The sequence below is a fragment of the Lathamus discolor genome, chromosome 5 (genome assembly GCF_037157495.1).
Source record: "Lathamus discolor isolate bLatDis1 chromosome 5, bLatDis1.hap1, whole genome shotgun sequence".
Taxonomy (NCBI): domain Eukaryota; kingdom Metazoa; phylum Chordata; class Aves; order Psittaciformes; family Psittacidae; genus Lathamus; species Lathamus discolor.
Window position 1 is genome coordinate 49,723,026 of NC_088888.1, and position 20,277 is coordinate 49,743,302.

The 20,277-nt window shown below is 41.3% G+C and overlaps 1 protein-coding gene across 2 annotated transcripts in view; it reads left to right on the forward strand.

The window, feature by feature from the left end:
• The window catches only part of IFNGR1 (interferon gamma receptor 1), a 24,797-nt gene extending 6,124 nt beyond the window's left edge, over positions 1-18,673 (forward strand). The window contains exons 1-7 of one of the 2 annotated variants that reach the window (XM_065680757.1): positions 141-204; positions 1,230-1,344; positions 1,748-1,920; positions 2,582-2,742; positions 4,032-4,209; positions 6,736-6,851; positions 13,201-18,673. In XM_065680757.1, the coding sequence (XP_065536829.1) occupies positions 1,241-1,344; positions 1,748-1,920; positions 2,582-2,742; positions 4,032-4,209; positions 6,736-6,851; positions 13,201-13,695 (1,227 nt within the window). In that variant the 5' untranslated portion in view covers positions 141-204; positions 1,230-1,240 and the 3' untranslated portion in view covers positions 13,696-18,673. Of the gene's footprint in view, positions 1-140; positions 205-1,229; positions 1,345-1,747; positions 1,921-2,581; positions 2,743-4,031; positions 4,210-6,735; positions 6,852-13,200 lie in introns of those variants that run through there. The other variant, XM_065680756.1, reaches the window with a different exon arrangement.
• The last annotated feature ends 1,604 nt before the right edge of the window (positions 18,674-20,277 follow it).

A 20,277-nucleotide genomic window follows, 5' to 3' on the forward strand; every position in this document is an offset into this window, starting at 1 on the left:
TAACTAAACCACAGCACCATTTGCAGTGATGTGTGTTATGTGTATCATATCTTCGTGGTTAATAGCAGATCTCGGCCTCTGTGTATTACTTTCTGTGGAGTGTCATCTTTGCGGTCTTGTTCTCAAGAGGTGAAAAATGTTTACTTTCCCTGTATCACAGAGTGAAGTTGGAACGCTTTGTGAACAAGCAGCAGTGTAGAGCAGGTCAAAAATGAGTTAATTGTCATCATTTCACAAAAGCTATATTAAGAAAGCCAAACTAGACATTGAGAAGCTAAGAAGTAACAATTAAAATAGGTTGAGTGACCATCGGGTTCCTTCCTCTCCTTCTGAATCCCATGTGGCAGCCTTCAATAATTACAAGATAATGTAATTTTCCTTCCCCTGGAGCTGCTTCCCCATTAGCCCTGTTACTGTTGGTGCTTAAAATAGTCTCATACAGCAAGCTTCTATCCATGCTGCTTTTTATTTTTTTATGTCTTACTGCATTACCTTTGATTTTGTTTACTGAATGTACTTTAAACGCTTTCTTGTATATGGAACTGTATTACAGCTTCAGTATTCAAATCCCTTACAAATGTCAGTAGTCTATTATAGTCACCATTACAGCTTTCTCAAAATACTACAGGAGTGGTAAAAATGTCATTGTCAACAATTTGTGTTGAATAGAGGTGTTCCCTGGCAGACCTGTTGTGTTTTTGGCAAGCCTGAGTTAGGAAGGAGACTGTAGGATTCAGTAGGGCACCTCTGAACCACAGACCCTGGTACTGCAGCTTTGATATTTTCTTCCTCCTTCAGTTTCCAAGAGCAAGAGGAATCTACAGGAGCTGCATTAATCTCCTCTGACATAAATAGATTCATACTATGTGTCTTGTTGGTATACCTGTATAATACCAACATAGGGGTATAACCACCGTAGATTAAGAATCTGATATGGGCTATCTAATGGATGTGTTTTCAACGTGTGTGTGTTATATATGTTTTGGATTGCAAACAGTGAGGAAGCTGTCTCTGTAGGTGAGATTAATAAAACATCTTGTGGGACTAGTACTTATTCATGCTGTTGACAAACTAGTCCATTTGAGGGGAAGTATTTGTGATTATTATGTCTCATTTTTCCAGTCATTTCTAGCATGTTGCCTTTTCTAAGTAATTTAGAAAATATATTTGGCTGTTACTACGTTTGACTGGGTCTGCTTATGAAAGTGCAATTTTCCTATTTCTTGTAGTGCCTTCACCAATGCAGATCACAGTAACATCAGAAAATTTCAAAACTATCTTGCACTGGCAGTACCCACCTATGTCTGAAACTCCTCGTTTTGTTGTGGAAATCAAACCTTACAAGTAAGTTCTTATTCTTTTCTCATTTCCTGTACCTGATATTCTCTAGAAGCATAAAAAAAGCAATCAGTCCATAGTAAATTATTTTCTTTCAATGGGGTGAGGGTTGCCTATGTGTAAATTCATGGAGAAATTGTCAAATAACAGGGTGGTTGAGGTTAGCAGGGACCCCTGAGGCCATCTCTGTAGCTCCAGTCCCCCTGCTCAAGCTGGGTCATCTAGAGCAGGTCACCCAGGGCCATGTCAAGATGGCTTCTGAGTATATCCAGGGATGGAGACACCCCAACCTCCCTGGGCAACCTGTGCCAGTGCTCTGTCACCCTCCCAGATATTTTGTTACAGGCAGTGTATTGTACAATACTGTGCAGCTGAAATTGTATTAACTATTACTTCATCTGTTTTACAGTTTAGGTCACTATAAGATCGTCTCAACTTGTGTAAACATTTCAGCTCATTTTTGTGATCTCTCAAGGGAAATATATGAGCCTTTTGCCTCTCACTGGCTTCGAGTTAAAGCTGTTGTTGGGTCACAACAGTCTGAGTATGTTGAGACAAATGAGTTTATTTTGCAGAAGCATGGTAAGTTCCATCATAAACTAAACCTCATAATTTTCCCCCCAAATTAGAAAACTTAGTAATTATCCTTTATGCTGTACTGTTTTGTCTCATTTGGGAATGAATGTCATAAATTCAGGAGTCTGGGATGAAATGAAGTATGAAAGTTGTTTAGCTGGAACTTGTATGTTTAATCAGATTATTAGATGCCAGAAATTCACATAGGCCATTTCCGTGGGGAATCAGGTTTCCTGAGTATGTTGCTCAAGATGAGATTTGTTTAGAATTTCAGGTAACCTTTGTTTCAGAACAGTATTGTTTTTAGTTGAGTGTAATTTATGATGGGATCTAGTCGGAAGTATTTTGTGTTCTGTTCTTATTCACATATAAGTGTAATTCCTTTGTTAGTTTTTTCTGGGTTTCAGTGATCTTAATTTTTATGGCCTTATGCATGTAGGACAGTTGGTTTGCTTAACAATGAAGCTCTGCACAGACAATCTGTTTCTGTTTTAGAAGCAGATTCATGAATGTATCCAAATACCTCTAAGTGTCACAGCCACTCAATATTGACAGCATTGAAATAAGCATGTAATTCTCAAATTTTTGAATTTTTGAAAGGTAACTATGAATAGCATATTTTATGTTAAAAGCTTTGGCCTAATAGCAAAGGTGCAATGTGTTGCAGGGAAAATAGGACCACCAAAACTGAATCTCTCAAGGCGTGGTGATAAAATTGTGGTTGATATTTACCATCCTGCATTCCCATCAGTGGAGCTTCTTCCTGGGATTGAAGACATTTATTCAGAGATCATGTACTTGGTGACTTTTTGGGATAATAAAAATCAGGTGAGTTCCAGATGAAAACTTCAAATTAAAAATACTTGTTTACCTTAAATTTACAAACAAGATGTTCACTCCTGTGACGCACGGAGGAACAGATACCAAGAAAACAGTTGAATGTAACACAGGACCACTGATGCCCTAAAGTGTGGAGTGTGTCACAGTGAGATATGCGACTGGAAGGTCTGGATTTTAGTTGTCCAAGTGGATGTCTTATAACAAAAATGAGATTACTGTATTAGTTGTACACAAGGTAGTTACTTGATCTCATGGTATGGTTTCTGCATGTGTGCTAAAACATTAGTAACTTATGCACCTTTTATTTGTCTAGCTAGACTTTTCATTTAAGAAGATTACCTTTCAAGAAACTGATACTGTTTTTATTTAATAATAATTTTATTTAGTTCTTGAGGAAAACTGTAATAAGTGTGTTTATTTACAGTTACCTTTTCATATGCATATGGCCTGGGTTCAGCAGTAGCAGTCATTTTTCTCCTCCTTAATAGCTGGTGCAGTGCTGTGGTTTTGACTTTCAACCTGGGAGCAACATCAATTGATAACACCAATGTTTTTAGTTGTTGCTAAGTAATGTTTACTCTGACCAAGGGCTTTGTGAGTCTTATGCTGTGCTAGGGAGGAGGGGAAGAAGGGAGGAAATAGAGACAGGACACCTGACCCAAACTAGCCAAAGAGGCATTCCATACCACAGCATGTCATGCCCAGTATGTAAACTGGGGGCAGTTATCCAGAAGAGTTAGATCTCTGCTTGCGTCGGGCTGGATATTGGTCTGTGGGTGGTAAGCAGTTGTATTCTTTTCCATTGTTATTTCCCTTATCATTATTATTATTGGTGGTAGCAGCAGTGGTTTTGTGTTATACCTTAGTTACTGGACTGCTCTTATCTTAACCCGTGGGAGTCACATTCTTTCCATTCTCCTCCCCATCGCTCTAGGAGAGGGGGGAGAAAAGGGGTGGGGAGTGAGCAAGCGGTTGCATCGTTCTGAGTTACTGGCTGAGGTTAAGCCACAACAGCATACAAGTTTTATAAGTGAATTAGGGCTGCAAATCTAGACCATGAAGAGCACAAATTTTACCTGGAAGTCTGATCAGAGAGAACATCTGAAGGTAGCTCATAAGCTGATGGCTGAAGTTTACACAGCTTTTGTGAGGCATATAGATGATATAGGAGCCATACCAAATACTGTTTTAGGATTTTTAGAAGTATTGGCAGGTACTGTAATATCTATATTGTTGTGTTGACTCAAATGATATGTGACTTTAATTTTTTTTTACAGAGCAAAGAATTGTTCCCAGAAGACAGCTGTACGATGTATAAATGTAGTGTGAACATCCCAGTTCCTGCTGAAGGTTCCACTTACTGTGTTTCAGCAAAGGGAACTTTATATGGCAATCTGATGATTGGTGCCCCATCAGAAGAAAGCTGCATTGAGGTTCCTCTCAAGTGGACATTGAGTAAGAGAATTCTAAAGCTTTAGTACAAACATGCTGAGTCTGACCAGTGATCTGATCTAGCTAAGTATTCAAGCTCTGATACAGCCATGAAATTACTTGGATGCTTATGGGGGAATATGAAAAAAGGGAAAGCATGGTCATTCTTTCTCAAAAGCACTTGCCAATTCTACAGACCTTTGAAGATCATGTGTTATTTTTCAAGTAACCCTTAATTTCTTTGGGTGCTTTTCCTGCTTCATTGGTATTACAAAACCTGTTTCCATTGCACCTGATGATTGATGTAATTAACAAATGACAAATGGATCATTCATCAAGTTACATGGTTTTCAGAAACATTGTCTCACTTCTAACAAATGGCTTTTTGCTTAGTCTCGTCATTTTGGAACATGTATGTACACTTCCTTGAGTTTGAAGCAGCTGTAAACTTCTCATAAAGTTGAGATAACTTTATTATATAAAGTTGTAACTTTATATAATAATATAAATAACCTCTTAGAAAATTTTAAATGTTATTTCATTATGGCCCAAAACTTAACTAGAGAAGAGAGATAAAATTGATAGACACAGTTGTGTTCCTTTTTTTATACACAAGAGCAGTGGTACCATGGGACCTGATGAAATCCATCCACAGGTCCTGAAGGAGCTGGTGAATGAAGTTGCTAAGCCACTGGCCATCATATTTGAAAAATCATGGCAGTCAGGTGAAGTTCCCGATGATTGGAAAAAGGGAAATATAACCCCCATTTTCAAGAAGGGGAAAATGGATGACCCAGGGAATTACAGATCAGTCAGTCTCACATCTGTGCCTGACAAAATCTTGCAGCAGATTCTCCTGGAAGGCATGCTAAGGCACATGAAAAACAACAAGGTGCTTGGTGACAGCCAGCATGGCTTCACTAAGGGGAAATCCTGCCTGACCAACTTGATGGCCTTCTATGAGGGGGCTACGGAACTGATAGACAGGGATAGAGCAGTCAATGTCATATACCTGGACTTGTGCAAAGCGTTTGACACCATCCCACATGACATCCTTGTCTCTGAATTGGAGAGACATCAGTTTGATAGATGGACCACTCGGTGGACAAAGAACTGGCTAGCTGGCTGCATTCAAAGAGTTGTGGTCAATGGCACAATGTCCAGCTGGAGACCAGTAACGAGTGGTGTCCCTTGAGGATCGGTGTTGGGACAAGTCATGTTCAGCATCTTTGTCAGTGACATGGACAGTGGAATTGAGTGCGCCCTCAGCAAGTTTGCCAATGACACCAAGCTGTGTGGTTCCGTTGATACACTGGAGGGAAGGAATGCCATCCAGAGGAACCTTGACACGCTTGTGAGGTGGGCTGATGCCAACCTCACGAAGTTTAACCATGACAAGTGCAAGGTCCTACACCTGGGTCGGAGCAATCCCAGGCACAGCCACAGGTTGGGCAGAGAAGAGATTCAGAGCAGCCCTGTGGAGAAGGACTTGATGTTGGTCGATGAGAAACTGAACATGAGCCGGCTGCAGTGTGCGCTCACAGCCCAGAAAGCCAACCATATCCTGGGCCGCATCAAAAGGAGTATGACCAGCAGGTCGAAGGAGGTGATCCTGCCCCTCTACTCTGCTCTCCTGAGACCTCACTTGGAGTATTGTGTGCAGTTCTGGTGTCCTCAACATAAAAAGGACATGGAACTGCTGGAACAAGTCCAGAGGAGGGCCACGAGGACGATCAGGGGACTGGAGCACCTCCCGTATGAAGATAGTCTGAGAAGGTTGGGGCTGTTGAGCTTGGAGAAGAGAAGGCTGCGTGGAGACCTCATAGCAGCCTTCCAGTATCTGAAGGGGGCCTATAGGGGTGCTGGAGAGGGACTTTTCATTAGGAACTGTAGTGATAGGACAAGGGGTAACCGGTTAAAACTTAAACAGGGAAAGTTTTGTTTAGATATAAGGAAGAAGTTCTTTACTGTGAAGGTGGTGAGGCACTGGAATGGGTTGCCCAGGGAAGTTGTGAATGCTCCATCCCTGGCAGTGTTCAGGGCCAGGTTGGACGAAGCCTTGTGTGGGATGGTTTAGTGTGAGGTGTCCCTGCCCATGGCAGGGGGGTTGGAACTTGATGATCTTAAGGTCCTTTCCAACCCTAACTATTCTATGATTCTGTGATTGAGGGGGGCGGATGCTAAGGACAGTCAGACTAGCAGAATCTTTAAAGTTAACAATTTTATGTTATGGAAGATGTCACATTTTAGCTATTGCATGTAAAACATACAAATCTGTTCATCCCCCCATCATCTCTAAGGAACAAAAAATTATTTTTACCTCTGTAAAGCATCATTTGTTTATATGAATTGAAAATCTTCTTTCTAATTCTAATTTTTATTTACTTGATATAATGCTTTATAAATTAAATTTATAAATTTTCTGAGTGAAAAAGGTGGCAAATTGCATAGCTGGAATATGTATTTGTCATTCTGAGCTATTCCTGTTTTTTGAAGTTATTCTAAATGGTACAGCAGTGCTTTCTAACAGATTTTGTCTAACTTCCTTAGGCACAGAATACATCATCATTCTGTGTGCTGCTGTTCTGAGCCTGACCCTAATATTGACAGTATGTTGTGGCTGCAAGAAACTAAGGAAGAACAACATAAAGCTACCTAAGTCTTTGGTAAGTTCAGACTTGGGTACGAATCAAGGGGCAGACTGGCATGGGTGATACAGTTGTGGGGGTCTATTACAGACCTCCTGATCAGGACGAAGGAGTTGATGAGGCTTTCTACAGGCAACTGGAAGTAGCCTCGCGACTACATGCCTTAGTCGTCGTGGGGGACTTTAACTACCCCGATATTTGCTGGAAGACTCACACAGCCAGTCATTCACAGTCTAGGAGGTTCCTCGAGTGCATTGATGATAATTTCTTAATGCAAATGGTGGACGTACCAACTAGGAGAGCAGCGCTGCTAGATTTAGTACTCGCCAACAAGGAGGGTTTGGTCGAAGTGGTGATGGTCAATGGCAGCCTTGGCTGCAGTGACCATGAGATGGTGGAGTTTAGGATCCTGTGTGGGAGGAATAGAATACCTAGCAAAGCCACAGTTCTGGATTTCCAAAGGGCCAACTTTGGCCTCTTCAGTCAACTGCTAAGGGAAGTCTCATGGGAAAGTGTACTAGGCGGTAAAGGGGCTCAAGATAGTTGGTTAGCATTCAAGGACCGCTTCTTCCAAGCTCAGGATCGGAGCGTCCCAATGAGTAGGAAATCAAGTAAGGGGTCTAGGAGACCGGCGTGGTTAAACAAGGAGCTGCTGGGCAAACTCAAGTGGAAAAGGAGAATCTATGGATTATGTAAGGAGGGGCTGGCCGCTTGGGAGGAATATAGGGCAGTTGTTAGAGGATGTAGGGAGGCAATTAGGACAGCTAAGGCCTCCTTGGAACTCAATCTTGCTAGTCGGGTTAAAGACAATAGAAAGGGCTTCTTCAAATACATAGCAAATAAAACTAACACAAGAGGCAATATAGGCCCACTGCTGAACGAAGTGGGTACCCTGGAGACAGAGGATATAAAGAAGGCAGAGGTGCTGAATGCCTTCTTTGCCTCTGTCTTTACTCCTGCAGACTCTCCCCGAGGGGCCCGGATTTCTATAGCCCCAGAAGGAGTCAGGACAAAGGAGGAGTTTGCTTTGGTAGATGAGGATTGGGTTAGGGATCAGCTATGCAAACTGGACATCTGTAAATCGATGGGTCCGGATGGAATGCACCCACGGGTGCTGAGGGAGCTGGCGGAGTTCATTGCTAGGCCACTTTCCATCATCTTTGGTAAGTCGTGGGAAACGGGCGAGGTGCCTGAGGATTGGCGGATGGCAAAGGTCACACCAATCTATAAGAAGGGCAAGAAGGAGGACCCGGGTAATTATAGACCGGTCAGCCTTACCTCCATCCCTGGAAAGATGATGGAACAACTTATTCTTGACTCCATCACTAGGCATATCAAGGATGAGGGGGTCATTAAGAACAGCCAACATGGTTTTATGAGGGGGAAGTCATGTATGACCAACCTTATAGCCTTCTATGAGGAAGTGACTAGGTGGAGGGATGATGGTAGAGCGGTAGATGTAGTTTTTCTTGATTTCAGTAAGGCATTTGATACTGTCTCCCACAGCATCCTCATAGATAAGCTAAAGAAGTGTGGGCTTGACGATCAAGTAGTGAGGTGGATCGAGAACTGGTTGAAAGGAAGAAGGCAGAGAGTTGTGGTCAATGGCGCAGAATCTAGCTGGAGGTCTGTGACTAGTGGAGTTCCTCAGGGGTCGGTGCTGGGACCGGTGCTGTTTAATATTTTCATCAATGACCTGGATGAGGGAACTGAGTGCACCCTCAGCAAGTTTGCTGATGACACAAAACTGGGAGGAGTGGCTGACACACCAGAGGACTGTGCTGCCATTCAGCGAGACCTGGACAGGCTGGAGAGTTGGGCGGGGAGAAACTTGATGAAATTTAACAAGGGCAAGTGTAGAGTCTTGCATCTGGGGAAGAACAACCCCATGTACCAGTACAGGTTGGGGGTTGACCTGCTGGAAAGTAGTGAAGGGGAAAGGGACCTGGGGGTCCTGGTGGATAGGAGGATGACCATGAGCCAGCAATGTGCTCTTGTGGCCAAGAAGGCAAATGGCATCTTAGGGTGCATTAGAAAGGGAGTGGTTAGTATGTCAAGAGAGGTTCTCCTCCCCCTCTACTCAGCCTTGGTGAGGCCGCATCTGGAATATTGCGTCCAGTTCTGGGCCCCTCTGTTCAAGAAGGACAGGGAATTGCTTGAAGGAGTCCAGCGCAGAGCCACAAAGATGATTAAGGGAGTGGAACATCTCCCTTATGAGGAGAGGCTGAGGGAGCTGGGTCTCTTTAGCTTGGAGAGAGAGGAGACTGAGGGGTGACCTCATCAATGTTTACAAATATGTAAAGGGTAGGTGTCAGGATGATGGAGCTAGGCTTTTTTCAGTGATATCCAGTGATAGGACAAGGGGCAATGGGTGTAAACTGTAACATAGGAAGTTCCACGTTAACATCAGGAGGAACTTCTTTACTGTAAGAGTGACAGAGCACTGGAACAGGTTGCCCAGGGGGGTTGTGGAGTCTCCTACACTGGAGATATTCAAGGCCCGCCTGGACAAGTTCCTGTGTGATGTACTGTAGGTTACCCTGCTCTTGCAGGGGGGTTGGACTAGATGATCTTTTGAGGTCCCTTCCAACCCTTGGGATTCTGTGATTCTGTGATTCTGTGACTTTTCTGCACCAAATTTTTTAATATCCATCTAGTTATCTTTTATAACTATAACACCTTTATGCCTGTCCTTTTGTTTTGTTTCTTTTTTTTAACCATGGTCTCATAAATGTTTAGTATTTATACCAGTCTAGTATTCTGACAGTCTGAGCAGCTGGATGCATGGGTCCCTTCCTTCAAGATATTCTGTGATTATGTCAATTTTCATTGAAGTAACAAATACGAATTGCAAATACGACTAATGTGGGACTGTAAAATAAATACTTAGCTAATTAATTATAGATTATTTTATGATTACTCATTTAAAGTAGTAAATAATGTAAATTATCTGAATAGTAAGTTTAATGATATGAAGCTGTCTCTAGACTTCTTGGAATTGGGACCCTGACCTTTGAATGTGTACTAGACATTTCTTTCTGTACAGATTATGAACACTGTGCTTTACCTGAGCTTGTCTGAAAATGAAACACCTGGGGAATTTTTCCATCTCTTAAAAGGCCAGGCAAGGTGTTGTATCTTAGGACTGCTGCCTTCCAGTGATCTGCTTCCTGGTGGCTTTAAGTAGATGTTAAAACACCATTTGAGTGACTTGCAGCAAGCTGAAATTCTCCAACAGAAGGAGAACTAAGAAAATGGTAATCATCAAGCAGCTACGCTTGCAGCTCTTGTATACCCAAACTAAATAAAAAAGAAATCCACTGCCATTTAGATCCAAGGAAATTTTCTTTACTTAGTCTTTGTTGTGCTGCTTGTGACTCCCAAGAGTAACAAGCCAGTCACGTACATGTCCTACTTCCACACTGCATCTGTCTTTCTGTGTGGGCATTGAACGATTACCTTCGTTAGTGAAAATGTTTAAATGTTTTAAACATCCTTATTCCTAGTAGAATCCTACCAGGATATATATTCAGTGAATGGGACAGATTCCTTTAGAAGACTTCATCACACTAGTCTTCTGCTGGATCACAGGAACCCAGCTGTAGGTAGAGGCATTAATTTTCTTTCGTTTATCTCACAAAAAGTATTTCAAGAGGCTGTCTTCTTCCAGTGACCATCTTCAGTCATTCCAGTTAGTCTTCTGTGTGAGTTGTCCTGTACTAGATGTTTGTTGTAAGATTTGTGGTAAGGGCTTACCCACTTCGAGAGGAGCCTGGTCTTGATTTACTGGTACACTACAGGCATCTCCTCTGCTTTAACTTCACTTTTTTTGTTTTTGTTTTTGTTTCCCACTGCCTCTTTAAATAGTGGCAAATATTTTCATGGGTAGAAAACATCCACTCTCTGAGAGAGACTCCTTGAGAAGCACCAGCTTCAGTGTTCTGGCTCATAAGTTAGCTTTTTTGCTATCTGCTGGTGCTTTTTGTGAGCCCGACTGAATTGTCAAGGCTGTGTTCTCTCACGTTACTTGTAGAATGCTTACAGATATTCATGAAATGTAAGAATTTTCTGTGTGACTCTGGCTTCTTTAGTTACACGACATTTTTGATTTGGAACATATATTTTTCATTTGGAGGATTGTAATTGGTCCTATAAATTTTGACTGATACTTGCCCAAATAATTGTCATCTTAGAAGAGAAAAGCTGCTTCATTAGCTTTTGCGAATATTTCCCCCTTTGTGAGCACCTGCAGGGCAATACCACAGTCTCCTGTTCAGGCATTTACACAGCATTAGATTGTTGTGGACCGCGCAAAGGCTGTGCAGATTTTGTCAAGGTCCTAACAAGATTTGAAACTGACTTCTCAAACTTTCCTCAGAAAATGTGCACCTTAAAATTACCGGGAATTGGTAGGTGGATGAGCCCTTAGAAAAGAAAGTTAAGAAAGGAACTGGTACCTTAACTTTTACGGATTTTTTTTTTTTTTTTTGAGTAATATTTTTGCTACTCCCGCTAAAATTACAGGTGCTGGTCCCTTCAGGGTCAGTGTTGGTGTAGCATAAGTATCCAGTGTTTTTTCGGACATCTGTATGAACAGGTTTTCAAAAGATGCATTAATCCTACCAGCTGTTCATAACATTTTTTAGTATCTGTGCATTATTAATTGTTTTCTGATTTCTGTAACTTATCTTCTAAGATTCTGCTTCTTAGGAATGGGTGATTTCCATACATGCTCATGGAAATTACTCTGAACATTACTTATATAGTATTCTGACTGTTTCTGCATAACAGAAAATGAACATCCAGAGAGAATGATGGCTGAATGACACCTAGGTTGTAGTGTAGTATATTCTCAGTGTTAAGAGCCACCTTAATGCTGTTTTTATTAGCTTTTCAGTGGTAGCCAAGGGGACTGCCTCACTTTACTGGAGCTAACCCAGCTGTTTATAAAACTCACTTAGGTTACAAATAACTGCTCTCCAGGGAGTGCTTGTTAAGGTTTTGTGGTGGTGGTGGTTGTTTGGTTTTTAAGCTCCAGTAGTTCCATTGATCCAGCCAAACCATAGTATCATCAATAGATATCAGGGCAACTGGGGGGAAAGGTATGGGGCTGAAGTGAGAGATGAAGGAACTTCGAATTAAGTCAGCACACTGTGAAGGCAAGACTGCGAAATTACAGCCTCAGAATCTTCTGATCAAGGAAGATTCTGGGACAGGATAGTCAGATTTGATCATCTGATTTTGATGGCTCAGTTCTTAACACTAATACAAACTGGGAGGTTCTTTTTGCCTATTTGTAGCTTTTCTTAAAACAACATTATTTTTCTTTCCCTTTCCTCCTCCTACCTACATCCCTTTCTTCCAAATTTATCTCAACCTGATTTTTCAGTCAGACTGTTTGTTTGCAACATATCCCAGAAAAAAGTGACTGCGTACATTTTATTAAGAAATTAGCTTATCTATAGTACTTGGTCGTCTCTGATAGACATATATTGAATTGTGAAATTTGGAAAAGGGCACATTTTAATTGAATAACCCTTTCTCCCTGTGCTTTGAATTAGCTTCAGGGAATGCTACCAGACAGTTGAAAATTTACACTACTTGATTTTTCATAAGTATCCTTGAAAACACACACACACGTGCACGCACACACATATACATAAAAGAATCTAAACTGCCTGAAAGTATGTCATAAATGTTTAAAACAAGCTGCAGCCTGACCACTGAAGGAATTGATGTGTTCTTCATGGGGAGGAGTTTCAAAGTGAAATGTTAAAAGCTTGTCACAGCATTGAGGAAGTGCTTGGGGAAGGAGGAGAAAATAAGTAGGACTTCAGCATAGATGTGACTAGTGGGTATGCATAAAGGTTCTCGTGTAGTTTTAAAGATCTCTTGCCAAAATTCACCTCCATCCTAGTTGAGACAGTTGCCGCAAAATATTAGGAATCTCAAGTTACACTCATTAGCTATAAATACAAAAGGTTTCCTCAGCTAGTTGCAGAATATTGTGGCTTTTTCTTCCTTCACTGGTTTACTCTACATTGCAAGCTTGAAATAAAATATAGTGGGTGACATGAAATGGATTTGGTCCTTGCACACTTGTTTGCACATAGAAAGCATTTACAAAAGCTTGCATGAAAGTGTTAATGGAACAGTTCAAGTCATAGATGTAGTCTAATTGACCTAGCCAGATTCTATTTTTGGTAATTTCTGTTTGGATTGGGTTTAATGACATTAAATCTGTATTATGAACTTGTTACTTTCTATTTTTCAACCTCAAAACTTTGACGGAAGATAAAGCAAATTAGTAGGTTGTGTGGAACTAAAAGGGATTTTTTATATTTTTTTCATTTTTTTCCAATTTAAGGTCAGTGTGATAAGAAGCCTGAACTCAGACAGCTTTCCAGAACCAAAATCAGAAGTAAAATACATGTCTGTAATAAGCTTCGTGGGAGGCCAGTCAGTGTTGCCACAGAATGTTGAAGTAACTTCACTGGAGGTAGAGCCAAAAGAAGAAACTGGTAGTCCTGAGAACTCCAGTGAAGGAATATCTTCTGTTCTTCTGCCAGAGGTCCCAGCCAAAGCAGAAGAGGTGTCTGTGCAGGAAAGCACAGAGGAGGTATCTGCTGATGATGAACAAAATCCCAAAGTAAGAGAGAATTACTTTATTTCTGACAGTAGCCAAATGGATATATGCTGTAACTCTTCAGGTCCAGAGGTTCCTGCCACAGAAATACAGCAAACGGTCATTCCAAACAGCTGTCTCAAGTTTTCTGGCTATGACAAGCCTCACGTTCCATTAGATATGTTGATAGATGTTGGTGAAGAACAGCCTGTGATTGCTTACAGGCCAACCGACTAACCAGGGCAGCTGACGTGTTTAATCAGAACTCAGGAGGAGCAGCATTACTGAAGATTATGGAATGTCGAGGTTATATTATGAAAATCTACAAGGTGTATTTGCTCTGATCCAATGAGAATAACCAGTGCACAGTATAGACAATGGGATCCTGATCAGGCACTGAGAATAGTGCCTGAGAACAGCATAAAAAGTATGGGGGAAATTTCATACTAACCACTTTAGAAGTGTTTGTGTGTATGACATAATTCACTATATATTTTTGAAATAGCACTCTTTTTTAACAGTATTCTATGGAGAACGAGCTTTTTCACGAAGGAGTATAAAACAGCAGCTGTACTAATTTCCTTCCGATTCAAAGCCTTCTCAAAATTAATTTTAACGTAATGCTTAAAAGGGGCCTTCATTTGGTTATGATAGAGATGTACAAGAACTATTTTGGGAGCTTTTGTCTTTGCTGGAGGTATTTCTTCTGTTTGTCTTTTTCTCTTGAAAACTATTTTTATATTAAACAAAATGCTATTTCTTTTAAGTGAGAATATGCCTATAGTCTTTTCCTGTGTATCTTAAGAATTTAGTCTGTGGCCAAACCCAGTTATTTATAGTCTTTTCTGCACTGAAATATGTATTTCCAAGACCATTGCTTTGTACATTTCAGCAAGTAAACAGTAGGCTTTTTCCTTTCAATTGTAAGTCCTGTGACTGAAAAAAGCTATTTTAAAGGTGCTGTTATTTGTGTATAGATGCATCCGTTTGGCTCCCCAAGATATATTGTGTAGCCATGTCACATTCCGCGTAAAACCTGCATTACCATGCTGGCTTATGCTCATTGGGAAAAAAAAAAAGTATGTAATGCGTGGTTGAACAAATTACTGAGAAAATGTTTTCATAGTGCAGAAGCATACTTTCCTCAGGAACATTTTTGTCCCAATTCTTAGAATATGATTTTTTGAAATAGATATCAACAGGACTTCTTCAAAACACTCTTTCTATCAGGTTGAAAATGACTACCATTTCCCCCCCTTTTTATGCCATAACTACACCAAATTACCACACTCTAAAAATACATCTCAAGAGAATAGAAAATGTGGTAAATTGTATTTCAGAAGTTGTCATTTGACAGCCCTTTGAATTTTGTAGAATGAATGAAAGTGTTGAAAACTGAAGGATGAGGATTTTATCTTTATATTTAAAAGCTTTTGAGCCTAGTGCCTGCAATCCAGTTATTTCCCTTTAGTTGAGATCTGAGGGGTATTCTTCTAATTGTAGGAAATGTTTGCAATGAAAGTTCCTAGTGAAGCTTAGTTCAGAAAAAAAAGGATGCTTTACAGACACAAGGTGGTGCATTTATACCAAATTATATCTTTGTTTTGAAAGATATTTTTAATATGAGTATTGGAAATGTTTACATGTTATAGCAGGTGGTTTTAAAGGAAAAACAGTATCATAGTACTTCTGTTCTTATCCATCTCAGTGGCATAAGCATTCATAGAATCATAGAATGGTTTGGGTTGGAAGGGACCTTCCAGCTGCCAGCAGTTCAAAGCCCCAGCCAGCCTGATCTTGAACCAGCCTGGTCTTGAACACTGCCAGGGATGGAACATCTGAAGATAAAGTTAGTTTATACAGCAGTTTCTGGACTGCTTCCATTCCTGCAGATATCCAACATTAACCACAATTGTACATAATCGATTACTGAAGATTTAAAGGCAGTAGCTATTTTTCCCTTCTCTGCTCTGTATGGGAAGATAATAGATCAGTTTTGCCCCTCCCTCCCCCCCCCCCCCCAAAAAAAAAAAAACACGTTGCTGTTCTCCAAGATCAGAAATTAGCCACAGTAATCATTCCATTTGGTGTATTTGCCTCAGAACTATTCTGCTGAAAGTATGTAATTTCTTGAAAATGCTAGCTTTACGTTCTTAACTGTGTGTGTTGAAACCCTGGCGCTGTTAGAAGAATTATTAATCAAAACTCAGCCTCTTAGACTTGTGTGAACATAAGGGGTCGCTAAGTGCTCTCTGTTCTGGAAGGCTTTCCTCTACTACCCTGCTGGAAGAGGAATGATGTTTTTTGCTGTGTGAGGGCAGATGGATTCATTTTAAAAACAAGTGACTGTTACTGATTCTTTTCACTTTCCCCTGCAATATTGCTACATTGTGCATTGTCCTGAATCTTTCAAGTCACATGGAGTCCAATGTGAGTAAAAGGGATCAGCCAGATGCTAGGATAATAGTTAAGGACAAGAATGTTAAGATAGATCAGAAATGACACACCAATCATGAGCATATGGGAAAAATTTGGTATGGCAGGTAGTTACATGTGATGGAAAGGCACTGGTACTCTGCAAGCTGAAAATAAAGCGCAGGAGTATGAGAGCTTGTGTGCATAGGTATATGTAGTATAGCACAAACTGACATGTTCTTGTAACTATCACAGGGCTAAATGTATTATCTTTTTTTTTTAATGAAAATTTCTGAACTGTAATTACAAAAGCCACTGAATTGTCACCCCTCCCTGCAGGTAAGGTGTGTCTCCTATGTAATGTGTACTTCACAAGTGCCAGTAGCACAGGGATAGTTTAGATGTTTAAATTTCTCAGAGCAGCTTGAAGGCTTTATAATTGTAAAATAAAGAAGTTTAAGGGTGCACAAAGCACCAGATTCTCTAATTAGCTGTGACTAGCTGAAAATGTGAGGCCACAGTGAGAGAAGAATGTGTTCCCTGCGTTAGCAAGCTCTATTTGCCCGAGTCTTGTTTCCAGCAGTTGCTAGGAGTGATAGTAAAAGAGAGCCTAAAAAGAGTAAGTACATGATGATATTTCTGCTAAGGTACAGTCTAGCAGCCTGTAGTGTTAGGGTCGGAGCAATCCCAGGCACAGCCACAGGTTGGGCAGAGAAGAGATTCAGAGCAGCCCTGCAGAGAAGGACTTGGGGGTGTTGGTCGATGAGAAAATGAACATGGGCCGGCTGCAGTGTGTGCTCGCAGCCCAGAAAGCCAACCGTATCCTGGGCCGCATCAAAAGGAGCGTGACCAGCAGGTCGGAGGAGGTGATCCTGCCCCTCTACTCTGCTCTTGTGAGACCTCACCTGGAGTATTGTGTGCAGTTCTGGTGTCCTCAACATAAAAAGGACATGGAACTGCTGGAACAAGTCCAGAGGAGGGCCACGAGGATGATCAGGGGACTGGAGCACCTCCCGTATGAAGACAGGCTGAGGAAGTTGGGGGTGTTCAGCCTGGAGAAGAGAAAGCTGCGTGGGGACCTAATAGCAGCCTTCCAGTATCTGAAGGGGACCTATAGGGGTGCTGTGGAGGGACTCTTCATCAAGGACTGTAGTGACAGGACAAGGGGTAATGGGTTAAAACTTAAACAGGGGAAGTTTAGACTGGATCTAAGGAGGAAATTCTTTCCTGTTAGGGTGGTGAGGCACTAGAATGGGCTGCCCAGGGAGGTTGTGAGTGCTCCATCCCTGGTGGTGTTCAAGGCCAGGTTGGATGAAGCCTTGTGTGGGTAGTTTAGTGTGAGGTGTCCCTGCCCATGGCAAGGGGGTTGGAACTAGATGATCTTGAGGTCCTTTCCAACCCTAACTATTCTATGATTCTATAACTTCTTGGGACAGGGAAATGTCTTTAGTTGCAGCTAGTTAGCCTTACTTTTCCAGTCCTGTAGTACCTCATATCTGAGCCATGGGGTTTGGAAGCTGTCAGGTGGTATTGATCTATGCATTTTCACTTAATTACTAAATGAGTTTAATAAATATTCTTGTGATGAGGAAGTGATTTGCTTAAGCTTCTGGGTATTCAGGTATCACACCTTGACACAGGATATCAAGGTGCCTAACATTTACAGGTTCAAAATCATTTAGTATCTGTGCCTTTTATAGGCATACCAGCAACCCAGTATGACATACGTGAAAGGTTTTACCACTTCAGGCTCTCTCAGGTGATTTTTATCTTGTTAGGACTGCTCAGCATTTCTCCCTTCTTGTCTCTTAAAAATGATTTGGGGGATGATGGAACATAAAACTCCAAAACATTATATCCTGTATAAGCGAAATTGTATCACAAAACTCCAGCCTCTAATACCTGACAACGTTTCGAAGAATTTAAGTTCTTATTTTTGCATGGACATTGTAACTTTTTACTTTCAGATCTTCAGTTAGCAATGAAGTATTGTGGTGATACTGCGTGCTGGCACAGAAGTATCAAGTTGGGATCTTATAGTTTTTCTGCATAAATCAGTAATTTAGTTTAAATGACATCTCTGGAAACAAGACATCTTGTGTCCTGGTTGCTTCAAACCAGGACACAAGGCGTGCATACTTGTATGTAGTTTTTCACTTGTTAAGATGTCAGGAAAAGAAACTTGCATGAGAAGAGCTGGTTTTTTTTCAAGGCTAGAAATGACTGGTTGTTCTGAAGTAGTGCCATGTAAACAGTTAAGTATTAATAAATAAGAGCTGTTATACTTGGTTCAAATTAATAGTTTCACCATGGCTTTAAAAAAAAAAAACAAACCCAAACCAAAACACCAAACCAGACACACAGAACCTTTCCTTTTACAAAATGGGTGAGCTGTATAGTTTTCTTTGGTGTGGTTTTAAAAAAGGCAGTCCTTTAATAATGAAGCCCTTGTTTATTAGTACACTTTCTATTTCTGTAAATGGATGCAGTCATTGGGCTAAGTGGGACCTCCACGGGTCCACAGTTTATTCTTCTCCCCAGAACTGCATTGTTCCTCCTACCCATTTGTTTAAGGATTCCACAATCCCATCAGGCAATTTATTGTATGAGTTCTTTATGCCTAGAAAGTATTTTCTGGTGTTTAATGCAAGTTTTCCTGACTTCAGACACTTCATTATCCACAATGGGCCTGCTGAACATACTTTCATTTTTGTCTGAAATTTGTAGCTGAACTACTTGTAAATACTGTAAATTGTAAATGCTTTTACGTTGAATTAAAGAAGAAATTTCAGAAGACAAATGTGTGTGCTCAACTTTTTCTTATTGTTTTTGTACTGAAGACTAAATCCATTTTTGAAGCTTGCTCAGTTCAAGTTATGTATGTAGTGTATGCTTGAACATGATTGAAAATTAATAGAAAACACTGTTGAGGATACGTATAGCATGTGTTTAATTACATATAGCTAGTTACTGTATTCTACTAACCAAAGGTACTGGCACAGAGGAGAAGTAGTTTTAAACTAAGTTGGTTTCTCATTTGTCGAGAAATACTTTAGGTAAAATACCACTTGCTCCAGGCAGCAGTGGAAGTCTGACTTTGAGGACAACAATTTACATCCATTTGTTTTGAAAGAGGTCTGTCTGCTGTACAGATGTGAGGTGATACTTTTGCTGTACTCCAGTAGAACTTTGAGAGGTACAAGGGCTGATACACAGAAGCTCATTGATCTGATTCTGGCCACATCATTGGCTTTGCAATTTCTTTTTTGCCCTTTGGTGTTGTTGATGTAGCCGGCAAGAACTTCAGTTCTATTGCTTGAGCTTGGGGCCTCTGCTTTAGTTCTATTTTAAAATTGAGGATAAGGATTAAGTGGTCACAGCATTTGAAGAGATTAATGGCTACAGAGCAAGGAAAGGGCTTCCTTGAAACTCACTTGTTACTGTATTTTAAGTTTAAATGATCACAGAAGTCTTACTTGTATAGTGTTTACTTCCTAACTGTGAACATGTGCACACTAAGAGTTGTGGTCAATGGCTCGATGTCCAGCTGGAGACCGGTAATGAGTGGTGTCCCTCAGGGATCAGTGTTGGCACCAGTCTTGTTTAACATCTTCGTCGCTGACATGGACAGTGGGATTGAGTGCGCCCTCAGCAAGTTTGCTGATGACACCAAGCTGTGTGGTCCGGTTGATATGCTAGAGGGAAGGGATGCCATCCAGAGGGACCTTGACACGCTTGTGAGGTGGGCTGATGCCAACCTCACGAAGTTTAACCATGACGAGTGCAAGGTCCTACACCTGGGTCGGAGCAATCCCAGGCACAGCTACAGACTGGGCAAAGAAGAGATTCAGAGCGGCCCTGCAGAGAAGGACTTGGGGGTGTTGGTTGATGAGAAAATGAACATGAGCCGGCTGCAGTGTGCGCTCGCAGCCCAGAAAGCCAACCATATCCTGGGCTGCATCAAAAGGAGTGTGACCAGCAGGTCAAAGGAGGTGATCTTGCCCCTCTACTCTGCTCTTGTGAGACCTCACCTGGAGTATTGTGTGCAGTTCTGGTGTCCTCAACATAAAAAGGACATGGAACTGCTGGAACAAGTCCAGAGGAGGGCCACAAGGATGATCAGGGCACTGGAGCACCTCCCGTATGAAGATAGGCTGAGGAAGTTGGGGCTGTTCAGCCTGGAGAAGAGAAAGCTGCGTGGGGACCTCATAGCAGCCCTCCAGTACCTGAAGGGGGCCTATAGGGATGCTGGGGAGGGACTCTTCATCAGGGACTGTAGTGACAGGACAAGGGGTAACGGGTTAAAACTTAAACAGGGGAAGTTTAGATTGGATATAAGGAGGAAGTTCTCTCCTGTTAGGGTGGTGAGGCACTGGAATGGGTTGCCCAGGGAGGTTGTGAGTG